Source organism: Salmo salar, chromosome 09, assembly GCF_965601325.2.
Source record: "Salmo salar chromosome 09, fSalSal1, whole genome shotgun sequence".
NCBI classification, from domain to species: Eukaryota; Metazoa; Chordata; class Actinopteri; order Salmoniformes; family Salmonidae; genus Salmo; species Salmo salar.
The window spans coordinates 139,117,214-139,137,822 of NC_138299.1; the positions used below are offsets into that span (position 1 = coordinate 139,117,214).

Here is a 20,609-nt window from a genome sequence, read left to right on the forward strand (position 1 = left end):
CTACTCAGGAGCTTTACTTGCCTAGCACTGATATCAGACCTGGGACATCACCCGGCGAGGTGGGACTTACTTCAGATGGTTAATCAAGGTGTGAACATGCTATCAAAGGGAGCGAGCTGGGTAGCTGTAACCACATGTAGGCCTACTGTACATCGCACAGAGCCATGAATAATGTCCTAAATATGAAATCGCTAATGGAAGCTTTATTTTCATTACTTGTATGTATCTTGTTTTGAACCAAATCCAATCATATTATTTTGGGGGAAGTGATATCTTGAGTTTCAGAAAGAGACCCCACTGTATATTGAAGTGAATGTAGTATGTGTGATGTAGTGATGATTGCAGGTTGTCTACATTGGTCTAGGATTTAAGATGGGCATTTCAGTGCTATTCACTACAGATATTTGAACAACAATCAAGATCGCATAGTTTGTCTTGTTGAAGTGGTTTATTTACAAATATGGACAATTATATCAAATTAAAGTTAATTGTGGAAGTGTATAAAAAGTATGCACAACCACCAATACTGCAACTGAAAAAAACAGGCATATTTGTCACTAGTCAGTCATGTCTACGTTACAAAAATATTGACCTATGTTCTATTTTACAAGATCTACAACCAATTTGATATCACACACAAACATTCCTCATTGTTCTTCAGGATCGGTGGGTCCCCTGCGGGACGGTTGAGCTAACGTAGGCTAATGCGATTAGCATAAGGTTGTAAGTAACAAGAACATTTCCCAGGACATAGACATATCTGATATTGGCAGAAACCTTAACTTCTTGTTAATCTAACTGCACTGTCCAATTTACAGTTGCTATTACAGTAAAATAATACCATGCTATTGTTTGAGGAGAGTGCACAGTTTTAAACATGAAAAGTTATTAATAAACATATTAGGCACATTTGGGAAGTCTTGATACATCATTTTGAACAGAAATTTAATGGTTCATTGGATCAGTCTAAAACTTTGCAGGTACACTGCTGCCACCTAGTGGCCAAAATCTAAATTGCACCTGGGTTGGAATAATACATTATGGCCTTTCTCTGCATTTCAAAGATGATGGTACTAAAAAATAACAAAAAAAACTGTTGGTTTTGTCTTTGTATTATCTTTTACCAGATCTAATGTGCTATATTCTCCTACAATCCTTTCACATTTCCACAAACTCCAAAGTATTTCCTTTCAAATGGTACCAAGAAAATCCATATCCTTGCTTCAGGGCCTGAGTTCCAGGCAGTTAGATTTGGGTATGTCATTTTAGGCAAAATTTGAAAACAAAGGGTCCAATCCTTAAAAGGTCTTGTTCAGTATTATCTAGACTGTCTTCAATGAGCACCAGAAATCACAGACGTCCGTTTTGACATGCTTCTCTTAGGCCCTTTAAGGAGACGTTGTCAGTTATTAAGACACACCAATAGTCACACTGCCAGATCTGTGATACTGTTGCTGCTAGTTTACTACATAAGTAGATGTAAGACATTCTTAAGCAGACATCAGAAACAAAGGGGATGGCTTCAATTTACTTTGTACCAGTCAACAGTCATTTTATCATCATTTGAACTTCATTATATCAGCCTCTGGAACGGCAACATCACGTTGTGCATAGATTTCTTTTCAGTCTCTGCTCTTGTGCTTTATTTTGCCGTGAAGTGCTTTTGTTTGCATTTATTTACATAGTCGCTTCAGATGCGTGACGGAAGGCCGTGGGTCACAAGCCACTTGAAAGAGATTGTGTGCCACACACTTTTTTGAAATTGGTGTGTGGGCTAATGTAATCTGAAACGGGATCTTTCTGGACTGTTTTCCGGTCCAGGGTGGTTCAAGGGTGGAACGCGAGCCAACTAAATCCATGTCATCCTGGAAAAAGAAAGAGTGGAGAAAAGCACACACGGTCATTAGTAATCTATCTACCTAACACAGGCCAGGCAGGGACCGAGTCAGTTAAAACAATATCCCTTCGCATAACATCAGAATGCTCGGCTAGGATTGCGGCCTGGCCCGATCTTTGCTTCCAGTTTCCATGGACACCACTGTCCCTGCCGATCAAAGGGTGTGCAACAGTTATGGTAAAATAAGTGTGTGTGTGTGTGTGTGTTTGAACTAGTCTGTTAGGACACAGAATGTCTTCTCTGTCCTGACGCCTCTGTGTTGTAGCCTCTGTGTTGTAACTTTCTACATGACTGTTTTGCTGGGGCTTCTGCTGCTCTGCTCTGAGCTCATTCCCACTCACTGGATTCCATCAGTTCAGGCAGTCTGCTCTGGCTCTGAAGCTCCATTTGGCAGATACACGCTACTTATGGAAAAAGCTTCAGTCTATCTGTTTTAATGGACAACCATTTCTTATCGATTCCATTTCATATTAATCCGGGGGGAACTTGCTAAGCAGAAGAATTCTAAATATTTTTTGGGGGGAAGGAAAAGCAGTGATGTTTCTTTGCAGCACATTCCTTTCATGGCATAGTTTACCTAAGGCCTTTAGTTTCCTGAGCTTAATAGTGTTTGCACTTGCATACTTTCCTCTTTTCTTAACACAGTGAAGAATAGTATGTTACTGTGTTTGTTAATCGCTCATTGGCTTGGCTCATGTATAATTACTGGGAAAGCTTACCCTACAGTAAGGGAGCATTTGAAGTATGTTATATACCAAGCATCGCTCAATTTCAAACTGTATGTACACAGAGGACCATTCTGTCTGTGTCTGCATTAAAGGTCATACCGTACAGCAAGACACCACTGACCTTCCAGTGAAGATGGCTGCTGCTTTGGAAGGAGGACCTCTGTCAGGGCACCAGTCTTCTCCTGGCTCTGATCAGTTGGCTTCTCCTGTGTGTCCTCACTTAACGTGCACCCCTCTTCCTCCTCGCCCTCCTCACCCTCTTCCTCCACATCGCACCTCTCTGTGGGTTCTGGGTTGCAGCGCGGCGGTCCCAAGCTCTCGACACAGTCGGGGTTCTGCATGAGTGGCCATGTCTCGCCAGCCTCTCTGGAGATGCAGGGCTCTGGATGGGCTTTCAGACAGGCCAGGACGTTCTCCTCACAGGGGTCTATGCTGCATCTGTAGGGGAAAATGGAGGCTGTGTCAGCAGCATAAATCTCTCCCATTCCCAGCAATAATGATCCAACCACAGTCCCAGGGAGGCACTTCTATGACGGTAATCTCCCAAACAGACCCAAAGTTAACACCATAACAAGACTGTTGTTGGCCTTGTCTGTGTTTCTCTTCCTGTTCTGAACCAGAGGTGTGTAAAGGAATGTTGTTTGGTTTTGCAAACATTATCCACCACAGCAATGGTTGGTTGTCTGTCTGTCTGTCTGTCTGTCTGTCTGTCTGTCTGTCTGTCTGTCTGTCTGTCTGTCTGTCTGTCTGTCTGTCTGTCTGTCTGTCTGTCTGTCTGTCTGTCTGTCTGTCTGTCTGTCTGTCTGTCTGTCTGTCTGTCTGTCTGTCTGCACTTCTAGGTCTTTCTGGGATTCCAGGAGACATGATGTCAAACAATATCAGTTGCTGTGCTTGTTACAGGTTCTTCTGACTGTCATATCTGGGCATCCATGTACTAAAATAGATGGTGATTCGTGTTGATGAATTATGATGGTGTTGAACAATGTTAAGTGATGTTGATTGGTGGTTAATTAATGTTGGTTGATGGATTTTAGGGGAGGTGGGTGGTGTTGTGTCATGGTCCTCACCCCTCGTTGAGGCTGATCTGGGACTGGAAGGGGCTGGTGTCTCTGCTCCGGCCCAGACTGCAGATTTCATCACAGCACAGGGAGGGGATCAGGTGCACTGGGCCTGGAAATCACACAGGAATAACCGTGTGACCGACCGCCAACCATTAGAACGCATGGATGACCTGGCCAAGAAGCCTCAGCGTACAGTAATGCCAGTACCATAGTCATAAAGTCAAAGACTCCATACCACTTGACAGAGTGACCGGCTTGAGAACCAAGGCTCATAAAGAATGATGTGCTTGTAGAAGCCCACCAGTAATAGGACCTACCACAGGTGTGGCCTGGCCCGTGGTGACACTGACAGCATGGGCGCTGAGGGAAGTCATTGAGCTTCCGTCGGTCCAGGCACGACAACTCTGCTCCACTGTACGGACCATCCTGGGACCTTAGAGATGCTGAAGCAAAAAGACTCTTTCATAATGGAGACCCCAAACAAGTGCAAGATAGCAGCTGCTATATTTCAATAGCAAAGCCACCTGTTGGTCCCAATGCTGCACTGAGATTTCCACACCATTGTAATGACTTCTTTCAAATTCAAGTTGGTCACTCACCGCTGGGCTTCTTCTCCAGCAGCTGTCTCTTGAAGTAGATGACACAGAGGATGAGCAGGGCCAGCAGCACTGTGGCCAGAGCGCTACAGATGACTGCTGCCAGGGCCATGTCCCGAGGGCTGGTCACCACCGGGGGGATGGGGACCAGGTTCACCCGCCCGCTGCCTGCAGGGGCAGAGATAGAGACGGGAGAGAGAGACGGTCAATATGAGCATCAAACGTCACCACTGAAGTTCTTCTGACATAATAACATCGGAAATTACAGTAGAAGTTGTAAAAAGTTAAATTAAATAAAACATTTCAATTGTATAGTTTTAGAACAACTATATTTTAGAGTCGACTGTGTCATGTCTTTGTCTGACCTTGGTAGTACAATCTGGCCATATTGAAAACAAGTATTTTTCTACACATGAATTGTGTCCATTCTAGGTTTATGTTTATTACTGGCATGTAGTAGCTGTCTTTGACCCACTGAGTCCTCCAAGGAGACAGGCTCAAAGGAGAATGTCTGGAGTAGATCCCCCCCCCCCCCCCCCCCCCCCCCTCCAGAGGATGAGTTATTACAGTCATTCATCTCCCTACCCCAAGGCCCTCTCATGCCAGTCACACAGCCCCGTCATTATGTCTGTGTAGTCTGGCCAGACATTTGAAACAAGCCTGGTGTGTGTGTGTGTGTGTGTGTGAGTGTATGTGTGCGCATTCGTGTATGTGTGTTTATCCCATGACTGCAACTGCTGCCATTGTCTAGGATCCCCACCGCCAAACTGTTCACACACTCTCACATTAAGGGACCTGGCCTTGAGGACAGCTTCTCATTAAACACTTTCCCACGGATATGGAACATCAGGGCTTAATGTGCCAGATGTCATAACAAATTAGATACAATCTCCTTATGCTAAATTAAGATTCAATGACTAAAATGTAATGATTCTTTATCGGATATCACTACCTGCTTAATTCCTCAACGAAGCAAACAAACTTTGTTGGGGAATAATTTGGTACATGACGGATGTCTAGTCACAAAGTAAACATGTGCAATAAGGCCACTGATATTATTTCAAAAAGCAACAGAAGTGTGATTGTATTACCTGTGATTTAAATTTTAGGTCAATGTTACTCTCCCTCATCACAATTACATTCTTATAGAATTTAAAGTGAGTCAAGAGCTGTGCATAGTTGATGTGTAGGTTTACATAGAGAGCAAACAAAATACCTTAAGTAATACTACGCCTACTATGACAAAGTGACTGGCTATAGAGAAAATAGTGATTGTGTGAGATCTGTTTAATATCTTTTTTGTTTGAAAAATATTTTTCAATAGTCCCCTTCAATCGTTGTTTGCTTTTTAGTACATTAATCATAAAACAGAGTGGGTTTGGTCTTTTCAAACTCAAGAGCCCTTTGTTATGCAATGTAAACATTACTTTAGCCTTGGCAAAAGGTTTTATATTCCATCGGGATAGAGGATAGGGGATAAGGGTATTTGTACATTCCATCTGAGGAAGAAAAAAATCCCAAACTGCAGGTGAAGCTTAAAATTTCAGTTTGACCCGGTGGCAAAATAAATAAGCATTTAAATATACATTGTAAACAAACAGGTGATAATGGCTTATTAAAACAAGATTAGGACGTTTTAGGGGAGATAGGTCTTCAAAACTGTTATGACAGAAACCAAGTGCCATTTTCTAACAGTTTTGACAGTTCAGATCAAGGCAAATACATAAATTACACTAGACAGTTTATATAGCGGAATATAACTTGATATATGTTGAGATGATTTTGTGAGGATACGGTAACATTCTCCACTAAATCAAACAACTTCAAAGAAAATATTTGAATGTGCTTCCTATCCATCTTTTGGAAAGTCCTCTATCAAAGTAATCCAAAATTACTTGCTGAAAGATTTGACTGAACACCTACACCCATGCTTACACAAGCAAGGTACATCATTTTCTTACCATGGTGCAGAAAACCTCTCAAACTTTTTCTTCCACTGTACAGTTGTTGAAACCCCATGTCATGGCCGTCCCGCCTCTGATCCAGCCAGCCCTCCCCACTCCCCTCCGCAGCCAGCTGTCTCCCCACACCCCCAGCCCAGTGGCAGCCCTTATCACTACCAGACAGCTGTCTCCCCACACCCCCAGCCCAGTGGCAGCCCTTATCACTCCCAGACAGCTGCAGCAAACACAGATTAAGGCTGGCCCATTGAGGAGACCTCACCTGCCGATCGTATCAACCCACCGCACTCTGCCAATAAACTGCTTGTTTTGATACATGCTCTCCTCTCTCCCTGTTGACTTTTGGGAATGCCAAACTTAAAGCCATGGCCTTGTGTATGACAGGCCACAAAGAGACAGGGAACCACCAACCCACTGGCACAGACGTCTAGTTTTGATTTACATTTGATTGCGTAGTCAACTAACGTGAATTCAATGTGAAATCAACAAAAAAATTCACCTTGTCATTAGATTTAGGTTAAGATATCAGAAATTCTCTTATGTTGATTACTTTTTTCAAATCCTACCAGTTTTCCACGTTGATTCAACATCATCATGTGAATTGTTTTGATTGAAATGATGTGGAAACAACATTGATTTAACCCGTTTTTGCCCAGTGGGAAGTATGAATGGCCCCTTCTGAAAACTTATGGTGACCCCATCCACATTCATCAGCTGTGAAACTGGAATGACTTCCCATTGCCAAAGAGGTATGAGCCCTCCACAACCAAGAGTTTGTATTTTTGACTAAACAGACTTTCCTATCATAAATACAGCCAACACCCCTTTCAGTGTTGCAAGAAAAACAAACTAGCATTGCCATGGGGTTGTGGGTATATACATTTACATGGATACTAGATTATGGCAGTGGTGATGCGCTTTGCTGCTCTGAGCATAAACACTTTACTCATGTCAATTCTTTAAAACATTTGTATTTATTTAACCTTAATCTAGGCAAGTCAGTTAAGAACAAATTCTTATTTACAATGACGGCCTACCCCGGACAATCCCAGACGACGCTGGGCCAATTGTGTGCCGCCCGTAAGGCACTCCCAATCACGGCCGAATGTGATACAGCCTGGATTCAAACCAGGGACTGTAATGACGCCTCTTGCACCAAGAGGCATTGCCTTAGACCACTGCACCACTCGGGAGTCCTGATTGGCTCTTGAGTGACTTTGTTTTGGTGGAGTTGATTTTAAGGGTTGACCTCTCATTTGGCTTGTGTTGGTTTACAACTCAATCTAGATAACTTTGTGCATGCTGCTAACACTACTTTTTTACAGTCAGTGGTCAGGAGACATGACATGGACCTTTGAAGTTAGGAAAGTAGAAGTAGAAGAAATTAAATACTGAGAAAAAGTTGTCTGAATGTAACAAGTTGAGAGAAATGAGGGTGGATATCAGTCGGGTCATGAGTTTTAGGGTCTTGAGTAGCCCTGGCCACAGGCCCTATCTCTAGGGAAAGTGTTACAGTTGCATGAAGAGGTGATAAGAGTCTGCATTTTGCTTCAAACAAAATTGGACTGACTTCCTTTTGTGTATGCTGTGAAATCCTGGTTTGAGATACACGTGTCTAAAAATATTTCTCTGACTGTTAAGCTTCCAACTTAAAAAAGAAGCAATGATTATTGGTTTGGTAATAGAAAAGACGGACTAAATTCCCATATGACCTTGGCGTAAATCTGCTTGGAATGAGTAAAAATGGCGAAACGGTTCTGGAGCTGGGGATTGGGGGGTGCCACGGTCGGCCTCTCTCCAGACAACTTTTACAGCCCTACCGTGACACAGAAGAAACTCCTGCAGATGAAATACATTAAAGCGACTGAAGGAATCCATAAAACACAATCTAATTTTTACTCTGCCCCAGAAACTGTCCGGGAGACTGTAGTGTGTTAAGATTTACGGCCTCCTCCAAAAGCGGCCTCCCTGCACAGCTGCAGCTTCGCCCCGGGCCAGCGTAGCCTATTATAATGATCTGCCCTTTAAGTTTTCCCCACCCTCCACAAGATAACACTAGAGGATGAGAGATCAAGACTTTCAAACATTTGGAACACTCCCTATAGAACTACCAGCTTTGCTCTCTCTGGGAGACAATGGCCATTTTGATTAATGGGCTTCTGCAATCAAAATGGCAAGCCAGACAGCCAGGAAAACATACAGACATGCATAACTTAGATGTCCCAAGGCCCATGTTCAGGGTGATTTCATATGGTTTAGTCAATGTAGACTCTGTCTAGACAAATACTGCATGCTTTACAGTTATTGCTCGAAAATAAATATTTATTGTCCTATCCAAAAATGGTAGTAGTAAAACAAGCTCATATTGAGGGTGTGACACAGATTTACATACTAAATCTAAGTAGATTTTTTTCCATCTCCAGAAAGAGCAAATGTAAACTCAGTTTGTGAGTTCAAGTTGTCTGATATCCTGGAGACGTCTTCATTTATCTAACAGAGGGGTGCTAGACCTGGCTGGATACACACACGCTGCCAAACCTTCTCAAGGAACAGCTGTGGCCTCCACAAGCATCAGGAAGTCACACTCATTTACCAATGGTATAAGTTTGCTAGCCCACTCTCTCTGTGTGAGTGCCGAAAATCACAAGGTTATACTTAATCACTGATAATGGCCGGAAAAAGGTGGCTAATGAGATGTAGTAGTGTAGTAGTAGTAGTGGTCTACTGGAATTCAATCCCCTGCTTTGTGAACAAAAAACCCTTTAAGAAATGCTTCATAGACATCCGTGGATATATGCTAGCAAATTACACTACAAAGTTGAAGAATTTTACTGTACATGATGTGACACTACACTCTCTTATTTCATTCAAGGCCTAACTAAAGAAGCATGATGTGATGCAATCATTTCCACACTATTATTCAAAACATTGCAGCTCCTTTTTGTCTTGAAATATGTGGATGGAGGCTTTTACTTAAGATAAGAGGTTTTCCGCAGTCCCTGAGAATGGAGCGATGATAGTGGGTCTTATTGTCCCAGCTAAAATAATCCAGCTCTGGCAAGACCGACTATTATGCTAGCAGTATCCATTTCCACATTTATGGGCCTGCTTGTAAAACTAAGCATTTATTTGGGCATAAAACATAGTTGGCTGGCTCAATGAGAATTTACTGAATGAACAGTGATTTTCTCCACCCATTGGGGTTGTGGTTCTGATTACTCTAAGGGCCTTGTGCTGGCATGTTTTAGATGAAGGTATGTGCTTTGTTATGGCATTATGGCCTGACATGTTTTTGGGGTCTTGGCTGTACTTTTAGCCTGGAGTTCAATAGTTTTAATTAATGATGTTCTCAACTTCTCATTCAAGCTACGGATATTCCTTATTTTGCCTATAATTTCACTGGCTACATTCCTTGGCCTGATGTGAATGGTTCAACATAATGAGACATTTTCCTCAGAGGCTCTTCTGATGTTACACAACTTCTAGTAAAGGAAGAGAAAGTAAGTCCTCACAGTGTGGTTCATATGGAGGTGGAGGGTCCCCACATGGTATGCACTCCATATCTTGGAATCCGCTCAGCTTAGTTTTCCTGTAAAACCTGTTAAACACAACATAGCATTGGATTATTAGGAAATCTGTTTAATTGATTGTGTGCAGTAACGAACCAATACTTTGATCATTTATCTGTAGTAACAGAGTAATAGTACACTGGTAGTAGAAGTAGAGTAGTTGTTGTAAGTGATTAAGCTCTTCCCTCACCCTGGCAGACAGTCTCCGCACACAGCATTTCTGGTGGTGGAACAGTTGCCCTTCTGGAAGCGGTTGTTCAGGCCACAGTCCAGGCAGGGCTTGCACTTCTGCAGGCTCCTATCTTCTTTGAAGCGGCTGCTTCTGCAGGGCACACACCGGGCATCCTCTCCGTAACCAAAGCCACATTCCTGGAGGGATTAACAGGAGAAATCCCCTGGGTGAGAGGTGGGGCTGGGGGCAGCTGGAAAAAGGCTCTGAATGTGGAGTTATTTATTTATTTTTATTGAACCTTTATTTAACTAGGCAAGTCAGTTAAGAACAAATTCTTATTTACAATGACGGCCTACCAAAAGGCAAAAGGTATCCTGCGGGGACGGGGGTCTGGGATTAAAAATAAAATAAAAAATACAATATAAATATAGGACAAAACACACATCACAACAAGAGAGACAACACAACACTACATAAAGAGAGACCTAAGACGACAACATGGCAAAGCAGCAACACATGACAACACAGCATGGTAGCAACACAACATGGTAGAAACAAAACATGGTAGCAACAAAACATGGTAGCAGCACAAAACACGGTACAAATATTATTGGGCACAGACAACAGCACAAAGATCAAGAAGGTAGAGACAACAATACATCACGCAAAGCAGCCACAACTGTCAGTAAGAGTGTCCATGATTGAGTCTTTGAATGAAGAGAATGAGATAAAACTGTCCAGTTTGAGTATTTGTTGCAGCTCGTTCCAATCGCTAGCTGCAGCGAACTGAAAAGAGGAGCGACCCAAGGATGTGTGTTCTTTAGGTACCTTTAACAGAATGTGACTGGCAGAACGGGTGTTGTATGTGGAGGATGACCAGGGTGTCTAGAATTAAAGAATGATCTTGACTTCCAAGATCATAAGGTAACATCTTACACTGACAATAATCTCCCTGACACTCAGAATCAATGCGTGACCTTCCGCAATAGGACCCAGAATGGCCGGGTATTTCAAAGATAAAGGCCCTCGGGGACAACCACTGTTGTATTATTGCAAGTTTATTGCCGGGTTTATGTATGACTGGTTCTTTCTGGAACAACTCAGTGAGTGCCCTGGTGATTGAGAGGCCAGTGTATGTAGGCAACGCTTCAGTTAGATACGGGGCAGGGATTATGGAGAGGTGCACAAGAGTAAGAAGTTGAATACCTCTCCTGGTCCTACAATGGGTACTGCACTTAAAAAGCACAGCATCTATTACTGAATGAGTGATCTAATATGGAATCAGCTCAGTTGTCAGGCTTAAACCTCTATAGCGAATCTAAGATGGAAAATATTACTGGACCTATATTGGATATACAGTATTATCACCCTGTATATATTATCTATATAACATGAGTATATCTGTTTACTATTGGATTAATGGGTACACCTCATAAAATGGGGACAAGAGAATATAGCCTATTCTGTTTTGTCAAAAAATATCTAATGGGGTGTATGTGGTAGGTCTAATGTTAATGCAATTCCTATTCAATACTATATAGTATTTATTTGGCACACAGAGGCTGGCAACCTTGTTTTCCTATGGTCATAGGAACATTTACATCCTGCTGATCATCGCATCCCACGCCAAGTAAAAGGACCGTGCTGGAATGACATCAGTCATTGTGTTATCTGCAGCAGCTGCCCCTGTCCACTATTAAACCACTGTTGCCACACTGCATTCCCAGACCAGGCTGATTGATGGGGCGGGGTGCTCATATCATTAACGTGAAGGTGAGATTCTAACAGGGCACTTCTCTCCTTGACCTTGTCTCGTTTCACCGCCTGGGCATGCAGTCGCACCAGAATGTGGGCAGACTGGCTAAGAAAAGAAAAAAAGCGAGGCAAAGATGGGATCCCGTGATGGCCCCACAGAGTCGGGGCAGAAGATAGAGGAATTTAGCCATTTCAGCTAAACACATATGAGACGACATTGGACCTTGGCTCTGGCCGGAGGAAGGCTATGACAGGGCTGCAGCTGTTGTTGTGTGCTCTCCATATAAGGACCTTCACACCAGCAGAGCAGGGAACAGTGGAAAGATGAGAGACAGAGCGAGAGAGAGAAAAAGAGGGAAGGGAGATGATGACAACGGAGAGTAAAGTTAACATTTTGATTCATGGAGGATGGTGAACCCTGGAGCCTGGGTTTCTCCTAGTGCACGCCATGGAAGGCTAGCTGCTGCAAAGCAGTCAGAGCAGAGCTGTTTAGAGTGGTTTTGGACAGAGGAGCGTCGTCCGACTTCCAGATGAAGGGGCCTTAAGAGGATTGATCCCCACAAAGCTGGGCGCTGGCACACTCTGTCCATGTGGCACTGCATGGCAGTAGAGGGGCTGCCATGTACACAGGCCAGGGCACAGAACAAGAGGAGCACTCAACCAACTTGTCCCCTCTCCACCCAGGCAGAGCTGTAACATCCAGGAGTTATCTAATTCAGTCCTTTGTCTCTGGTAATTGGATGGAAACACCTTTTTTTACAATAAAGATGCTGTCAAGGTATCCCATCTTTGGATGCAGCCAGGAATCACATAATGCTACTGTCTCATTTAAAGGGAGCTGATCTAGCCTAAAAAGTGAGCACAAAAGCCAGTGCTTACGAGTCTCATTTTACTCCTATCTCCAGATCTAGTTTTTGGTGAGAATGCCAAGCAAAACAGCACAGAGGTAGAGCTATGTGGAGGGATGAAAGAGAGAGCTGGTTGGCTGGGGTTAAAGCATGTTCAGAAGAGAGAGAGAGAGCTGGTTGGCTGGGGTTAAAGCATGTTCAGAAGAGAGAGAGAGCTGGTTGGCTGGGGTTAAAGCATGTTCAGAAGAGAGAGAGAGCTGGTTGGCTGGGGTTAAAGCATGTTCAGAAGAGAGAGAGAGCTGGTTGGCTGGGGTTAAAGCATGTTCAGAAGAGAGAGAGAGCTGGTTGGCTGGGGTTAAAGCATGTTCAGACGGGGAGATACTTCAGAGATCAGGAGGGAATCACAAGAGTCTCCAGGGGGGCCAGTCATCTGATCCAGTAATGAATGAGTTTGTAAAACAATATGAGTTTGTTAACAAAGTGTGCCATCTAATGTTCTCCACACACTGCCACACTCTTTCAATGTCTAATGTCTACAACTCAAAGACATGTTGCCTCTTTGCCAGTGGCTTAATGCAGTTCCCAGCTTGCATGCACTATATGTGGGGCAGTCACTCCTGTGTGTACTTTATGTACTGTATGTATATATTGTTTGGAATCATAGATTTGCTCAAATGTGAAGAAATGCTGGATGAAAGACAAGGCGAGGACATCTGTAATTTTCGAGGATTTAATAGAAAGAAACCTGTGCATAAGTGAGAGTTGTGTGATTCTCAGAAGAGCTCGCAACAATCTGACCCTCAAGGCCAGGAAGCTTGTTAAATACCATCCTCTGTTCGTTCTCCAAGTTCCAGGGCCCTGGTCAAAACATTAATCAAGATTGTTGTTGAGACCACTTGGGTCAGAGTGAATCGTATATTAGCTATCTCTGTCATTTGAAACCACTGGTGACTGAATTTACAGCCTGGGGGGAGGGAGGTTTACCTACTTAAAGGGGCTGAGTTCAGATTTAAGGGGGACCGGGGGGGGGGGGGGGGGGGGGCAGGAATGTAGTTCTTAACAGTATGTATGTTTGATATGAGGACAAAAAACAAAGCAACCCTTGCTAGCTAATAAGTTACTGATGAAAATGACAAATATCAGATCATTTTAATAAAGGACTTCCCTGATGCTTTGATGGTTCCCTGAACGAAGAGCTAATTGATGTTTGTGATGTTGCTTTACAACAATAGAGGCAGACATCCAGAAGATGGTATAATCACATTCCATATATCTCTATGGCAGCCACACAGCCTTATTAGAGCCTCCCTCCACTGTGAGATGGCTTCCCGCTACCACTCAGAATGAATGAGGCAGCCAATTATTAACCAGGACCCCCAGGGTGTCTAGCATTCATGACTGTTGAACTGGCAGAGAAACATGGGGCCCACTGAAGCGTACCACCACTGACTGCATGTCTCTGTGTAACAAGATAAAAGGCAACCTGGTAGAAATGTATGTGTGCAACAGATGTTGCGAGAGGGAAATTTAGTATAAGATGGAAGGTTTTTTACCTGTGCTTAGCTGAGCACATGTTGAAGTGGTAGGAGGAAAAGCATTGCTAAACTAACTTTGCTCATGGCCTTCCAACACGTTTCTACACAGCCCACACAGAGCACCATGTCAATGGGCAAGAATAGTGATAAAAGGCATTCCCCTCTCACTGTACAGCAAGTTTATGCATGGTTTCCTTCAAACAATGGAGACAATAACTTGGACAGGGAACTTGGGGGAAAACAATGGAATCCATTCAGCAACAGAGGGTCGAAGTATGGGTGTGACTGATTAAAGAGCACAGAAGCCATTTGGCCCTTTTCTCCATGAAACAGAGGAAGTCATAAATAACCTTAGTCCCCTGGATAATATTCACTATTCCAAACACTGGAATCCATTCTATTGATGAATGCAGGTCTTTCACGAAAAAAAGCTGTGTTTTTTTTTTACCAAGTGTATATCTTATCCAGCGGTTATTCAGGTTTATGAAGTTACAACATGATTTAAGTGATCTGTTAGTATCCAGTTTTATCATGGTTTCACGCTCTTTCATTTTATAGATCAAGTTTTCCTTTCAACTGTGATGAAACATGCTATAAACTTGTTCAACTGAGGTGTAATCATCTGGACTACATTTCCCACATATTTTATATTAAGTCTGTATATATACTGTATATATATTATATATTATCTATGTATATATCTGTATGTAAAGTGCAGTACATTTAAGGGCACTCTTAAGGAGAACATAATTTGTTGATGTCTAAATTTTACTGTCTATATAGGGTACATTACTAGGCTTCAAACCTTTGATAGCTCCTGTCCTGCATCACACTGTTTGCAGGGTTTACAGTTCCCAAGTTGATCCTTGTACTCCTGTTCCCTGCATTCCCTGGTCTCCTCCTCCGCCGTCACAGGAACCTGAGAGGGAATAATCATTTGATACTGAGCAGCTAGGGATTCCTGCGTTTCATCACGCCTTTCATCAGTAAGAGATAATGTGAACCGAGTCCAGGTGGGGCGTAATCCCCCTACAATAGTGCCACTATTTCACCCACTGGCTTTTACTCCTCAAACTATGTAGACTACTTTATCTGTCCGTCCACACATTGATGTCCTGCCAGATCTGACAACAGTAACTTAGAATGGAGACTGTTACAAAGTCTATTATACGTGGATATTACAGATCACAGATCAGACTATAAATGGCCTGTCAAAAGCCTGATATCACACTAGTTGGGTAAATTCAATGCAGAACACTTACCAGAGATGAGTATATTACATGAAATGTCAGTAGAAGTAACCAGGTGTGACCAAACATCCAGGCCATTTTGAGGGGCTACTGTGGAATGAGTCTGGAAAAGAGAGAGAGATATAGAATGAAGATGTGAATTTCTACTCAGTTCAACAACAAACAAAAAACATAAAGGAATATTGTGGAACCTTGGATTGGTGTCAAAAAGCCCAATGTATTGCCAGTGAAAATTAGCACAATAATCATGAGTAGGTACATATTTGTTCTTAGCCACTTTCCTCCAAACAGGTTGACATTGTGACCAATCACAACATAAAGACACCATACCGGTTTTGTAACAACTATGTTGGAACATTGTAATGTTTTTTCAATGTTTTTGATGAGATAATTGATATATTCAGCGAGGACAATGATGCGTCATCATGCCTCAAACCAGCCAGGGCTATGACAGAATTATCTTATCAAAAGTCAAAACATGTATGTTAATAGTTTCAGTTTGTTTAATGTCTCAAAATCATATAGGCTACAAAACAACTGCTGCCCTCTGTACGTTTTACCTGGTATGTGCTGCTGCAGTCTGATCGGTTCTTTAGTTGTCCTTTCCCTGGCTGAATGAGTGTAGTTTCAGACAGATATCCACTCCTATGCGTTCTGCATAGGGCTCCAGACCATTCCAGCCATGCGATGTGCTCTCTGCCCGGCTGCGCTGCTTCAGTCCAGAGGAATCCCCGGATTGAAGACAAAATCAGCGTGGAGATCAAAGGCAGGGGATGGCTGCGATCTAAAGCATGTAATCTGATCTCTGATCGGCCTCTAGGCCTACATCAAAGCGCAATCACAGGGCGGACACTAGCGCTACAAACAGGTCATTATGATCGCATGACAATAACCTCACAATTCGATACAATTGCATGCAAGACAGATGGATCATAAAGTGGAAATGCAAAGAGTTTGCAAAGTGCAAGGCGTCGAGATCTGGTTGTGTTGTTATTCCACTTCCAGGGCCGCCTCCCTCTGCGCGATCCCCGGTCTGTTTGTTTGGTTTATCTGAGGGCTCGCTGTTTGATGCCAAGCTTTGGTTTGAAGTTGTGCACAGCCCTCAACATTCCCTTTCATCTCAATGAGCTGCAGATGCCATGACGTCACTCTGCTGTTCTGGGATTGGTCGGGCCGACTGTCTGCAGCTTTTCGAGAGGAAACCAGTGCCATAAAGTTAACAATCTGAAAGAGGCTGAGAGCAAGCAAACTGTCTCTACTTTATGGTGGTCAGTTTGGATAAGATAGGCTGCAGTAGCTACCCTTTATGTTTAGAGTTTATAAAGGGTTTATAACCAGCTTATAAAGAGTTTAGAAGATGTTTATAGACGTTTGTAAATTGTTACAATAGGTCAAATCATTAATGTTGTGGCTTAAGCCTAAATTGTTAGGGCAACAACATTGACCTGACCAATAATACCATATAATAATTTACAATTGACCTGTAAATAATGTATCCAATTATTAACAACCTATGAACCCTTACAATATAATACATGAAGGTCTAATGCTAATTTTAACAAATAGCGTCCCTTCTCACGTAGCAGCCTTCAGTGTTTCCCAAAAAGCATAATTCAACTCCTGCCCTAACTAGGCCTACTAACATTTCTGTTTTCAAAGCTATTTAAATAGGAAGAACTCAAATACAGTGAGAGAACGAGTGAGTAAGTGAGAGAGAGAGAGAGAGAGAGAGGCAGAGTGAGAGGAAAGTAAAATTTTGCAGTCAGACAGAGTAGCCAATTAGTAGACATGTTAGGGCATGTTGTAAATAAATTCTAGAAATTTGTGTCATGATTGTACAAACTTGAGGTAGGCCTTCTGCATGTTTTCATTATATTGCCCCACATTTCAAATAATGGAACTACAGTCTTTCTACAGCGGAATGTTGCTCCGCTTACGATTTCTCTAATAATGTATCTGGCAAATATCTCTAGTTTGAATACATTACAATAAATATTAAGTTAGTTATTTGAAAAGCCCAAAATGCCGACACATTTGTTTTGTGTTGTGTATCTTTTGTGTACTAAAAGATTGCAGTCCTTGACTTTTTAATGAATGGCACACATATATAATGGTGCCATTCACAAATAGAAAAACAATGCTCCTCTGCATAAGACCTCCTTCCAATACACAAGTATAGCAACCAACTGTAGGTGCTTTCATCTCTACAAGTATGTGTTCATCTCAGCCTGGTGGACACACTGCTATGGGGCTGTAGTTATAAAACTGTCCATCTTAGTTGTTTCAATGCATTCATTGTTCAATATGTTTTCATATAATCTCTTTGTGGGGCTGTTGACTGGGGTTTATACATTGTCTCCATCTAGTGCATATAAAGTGTCATGATATTTTCATGCATGGGAATTCTTCAGCAGTAGGATAGTTCATTTTAGCGCGCCATTCTCTTCGTCATGACCTAAAGAGGTTTGCACCTTAAAATCATATTTTCTAAAATATCTGCTCCCTAAAGTGAATAAATGCAGGTATATGCCTGGGCCTATATTTATCTCAGGTTTGAGGGACCACTTTGAATACACTTATTTGATTATATCCACAGAAACGTCCAAAATAAGCTGGATGTTTTTAACACATTGTAAAATGTTTTGATAAATACATTGTGGTTTGAGCCACCATGGTGCAACTTGATTTGAACCCCAAATTGTAACCCCATGTATCTTTCTTTGGGACAACAAAAAAAAGTTTTAATTGCATCTGGTGATTGGTTAACAAAGGTGCAATAACAAACAGGCCTAGGCCTATTGGCATATTCAAACAGGAAGTAGCAGTGACATGCTCAATACGGAAGTGGTCCGATGAAGCGGATGCTAATCTCCAGGACTGTTCCAGGATTCATCCGATAACATTGAGGAGTTTACCACATCAGTTGCGGGCATCATTAATAAGTGCATCAATAACTTTGTGCCAAAGTGACCGTACTTATATTTGCCTTTTTTTAAATGTATTGTTTTACATTTTTGTCATTTAGCAGACACTCTTATCCAGAGCGACTTACAGTTAGTGCATTCATCTTAAGAGCTAGGTGGGACAACCACATATCACAGGCATAGAAAGTACATTTTTCCTCAATAACGCAGCTGTCAGTAGAGTTAGAGCGCGAAGGGGGAGTGGGGTGGGGCGGGGTTGTCAAGTACAAGTGCTGGTTAAATGTTTGGGTGAGGAGGAGGATTATTTAAGATACTGTTTGAAGAGGTAAGGTTTGAGATGTTTTCGGAAGATGGGCAGGGCTCTGCTGTCCTCAGGGGGAAGCTGGTTCCACCATTGGGGTGCCAGGACAGAGAAGAGCTTGGACTGGGCTGAGCGGGAGCTGCCCTCCCATAGGGGTGGAAAGGCCAAGAGACCCGAGGTGGCAGAACGGAGTGCTTGGGTTGGGTGTAGGGTTTGAGCATAGCCTGAAGGTAGGGAGGGGCAGTTCCTTGTGCTGTTCCATAGGTAAGCACCATGGTCTTGTAGTGGATGCAAGCTTCAACTGGAAGCCAGTGGAGTGTGCTGAGGAGCGGGGTAACATGAGAGTATTTTGGGGGGGAGTATTTTATTAGGATCCCCATTAGCTGTTGCAAAAGCAGCAGCTTCTCTTCTGGGTTCCACACAAAACATGAAACATGACATAATACAGAACATTAATAGACAACAGCTCAAGGACAGAACTACATAAACACTTTTTTTTTATACAAAAGGCACACGTAGCCTACATATCAATACATACACACAAGCTGTCTAGGTCAAATAGGGGAGAGGTGTCGTGCCGTGGGGTGTTGCTTTATCTGTTTAATTAAACCAGGTTTGCTGTTCACTTGACCAATATGAGATGGCTCTATATAATACTGTACACATTTTTGAATTTGTTCTGGATTTGGGGACTGTGAAAAGACCCCTGGTGGCATGTCTGGTTGGGTAAGTGTGTGTGTCAGAGCTGTGTGTAAGTTGACCATGCAAACAATTAGAGATTTTCAACACATTCATGTTTCTTATAAAGAGAGTGATGCAGTCAGTCTCTCCTCAACTCTTAGCCAAGAGAGACTGGCATGCATATTATTTATATCAGCCCTCTGATTACAATGAAGAGCAAGACGTGCTGCTCTGTTCTGGGCCAGCTGCAGATTAACTAGATATTTCCTTGCAGCACTCGACCACAATAATCAAGATAAGACAAAACTAGAGCCTGCAGGACTTGCTGTTTGGAGTGTGGTGTCAAAAAAGCAGAGCATATCTTTATTAAAGACATACCTCTCCCCATCTTTACAACCATTGAATCTACATGTTTTGACCATGACAGTTTATAATCTAAGGTAACGCCAAGTAATTTAGTCTCCTCAACTTGTTCAACAGCCAAACCATTCGTTACCAGATTCAGCTGAGGTCTACAACTTAGGGAATGATTTGTACCAAAAAAGACTTGATTAGCTGTGGTTGCTGATGTGTATATGGTTGAATCATCAGCATACAGAGAACTTGGGAAGGTTGAAAACCAGGCGGGCTGCTGTGTTCTGAATAAGTTGCAGAGGTTTGATGGCACAAGCGGGGAGCCCAGCCAACAGTGAGTTGCAGTAGTCCAGACGGGAGAGGACAGGTTTCTGGATTAGGACCTGCGCCGCTTCCTGTGTGGGGTAGGGTCGTATTCGAATGTTGTAGAGCATGGAAATGCAGAAGCGTGTCACTGCTTTGATGTTTGCGGAGAACGACAGGGTGTTGTCCAGGGTCACTCCAAGGTTCTTTGCACTCTTTGAGGGTAATACTGTGGAATTGTGAACCGTTATTGAGAAGGGTTTGAGTGGGCATGCCTTCCCGGGGAGGAAGAGCAGTTCTGTCTTATCGAGGTTGAGCTTGAGGTGGTGGGCCAACATCCAAGTTGATATATCTGCCAGGCACGTAGAGATGCGTGTCACCACCTGGGTGGAAGAAGGGGGGAAGGAGAAAAGTAATTGAGTGTCATCCCCATAGCAATGATATGAGAGACCATGTGAGGATATGACAAAGCCAAGTGACTTGGTGTATAGAGAGAAGAGGAGAGGGCCTAGAACCGAGCCCTGGGGGACACCAGTAGTGAGAGTACGTGGTGAAGACACAGATACTCTCCACGTCACCTGGTCGGAGTGGCCTGCCAGGTAGGATGCAATCCAAGAGTGTGCATAGCCTGAAACGCCCAGCCCCGAGAGGGTGGAGAGGAGAATCTGATGGTT

General features: G+C 42.9%; 1 protein-coding gene across 1 annotated transcript; it reads right to left on the reverse strand.

Annotated features, from left to right (window-relative positions):
* Nucleotides 1–429: 429 nt before the first annotated feature.
* LOC106612986 (tumor necrosis factor receptor superfamily member 19) lies at nucleotides 430–16,475 on the reverse strand. Its single transcript, XM_014214765.3, has 10 exons — nucleotides 15,933–16,475; nucleotides 15,385–15,475; nucleotides 14,928–15,041; nucleotides 10,003–10,181; nucleotides 9,756–9,841; nucleotides 4,286–4,450; nucleotides 4,004–4,129; nucleotides 3,693–3,795; nucleotides 2,747–3,063; nucleotides 430–1,865 (listed from the first exon to the last, which is right to left on the reverse strand). Exons 2-10 carry the CDS (start codon nucleotides 15,448–15,450, stop codon nucleotides 1,861–1,863), a joined length of 1,161 nt encoding a protein of 386 aa, XP_014070240.1. The 5' UTR covers nucleotides 15,451–15,475; nucleotides 15,933–16,475; the 3' UTR covers nucleotides 430–1,860.
* Nucleotides 16,476–20,609: the final 4,134 nt, after the last annotated feature.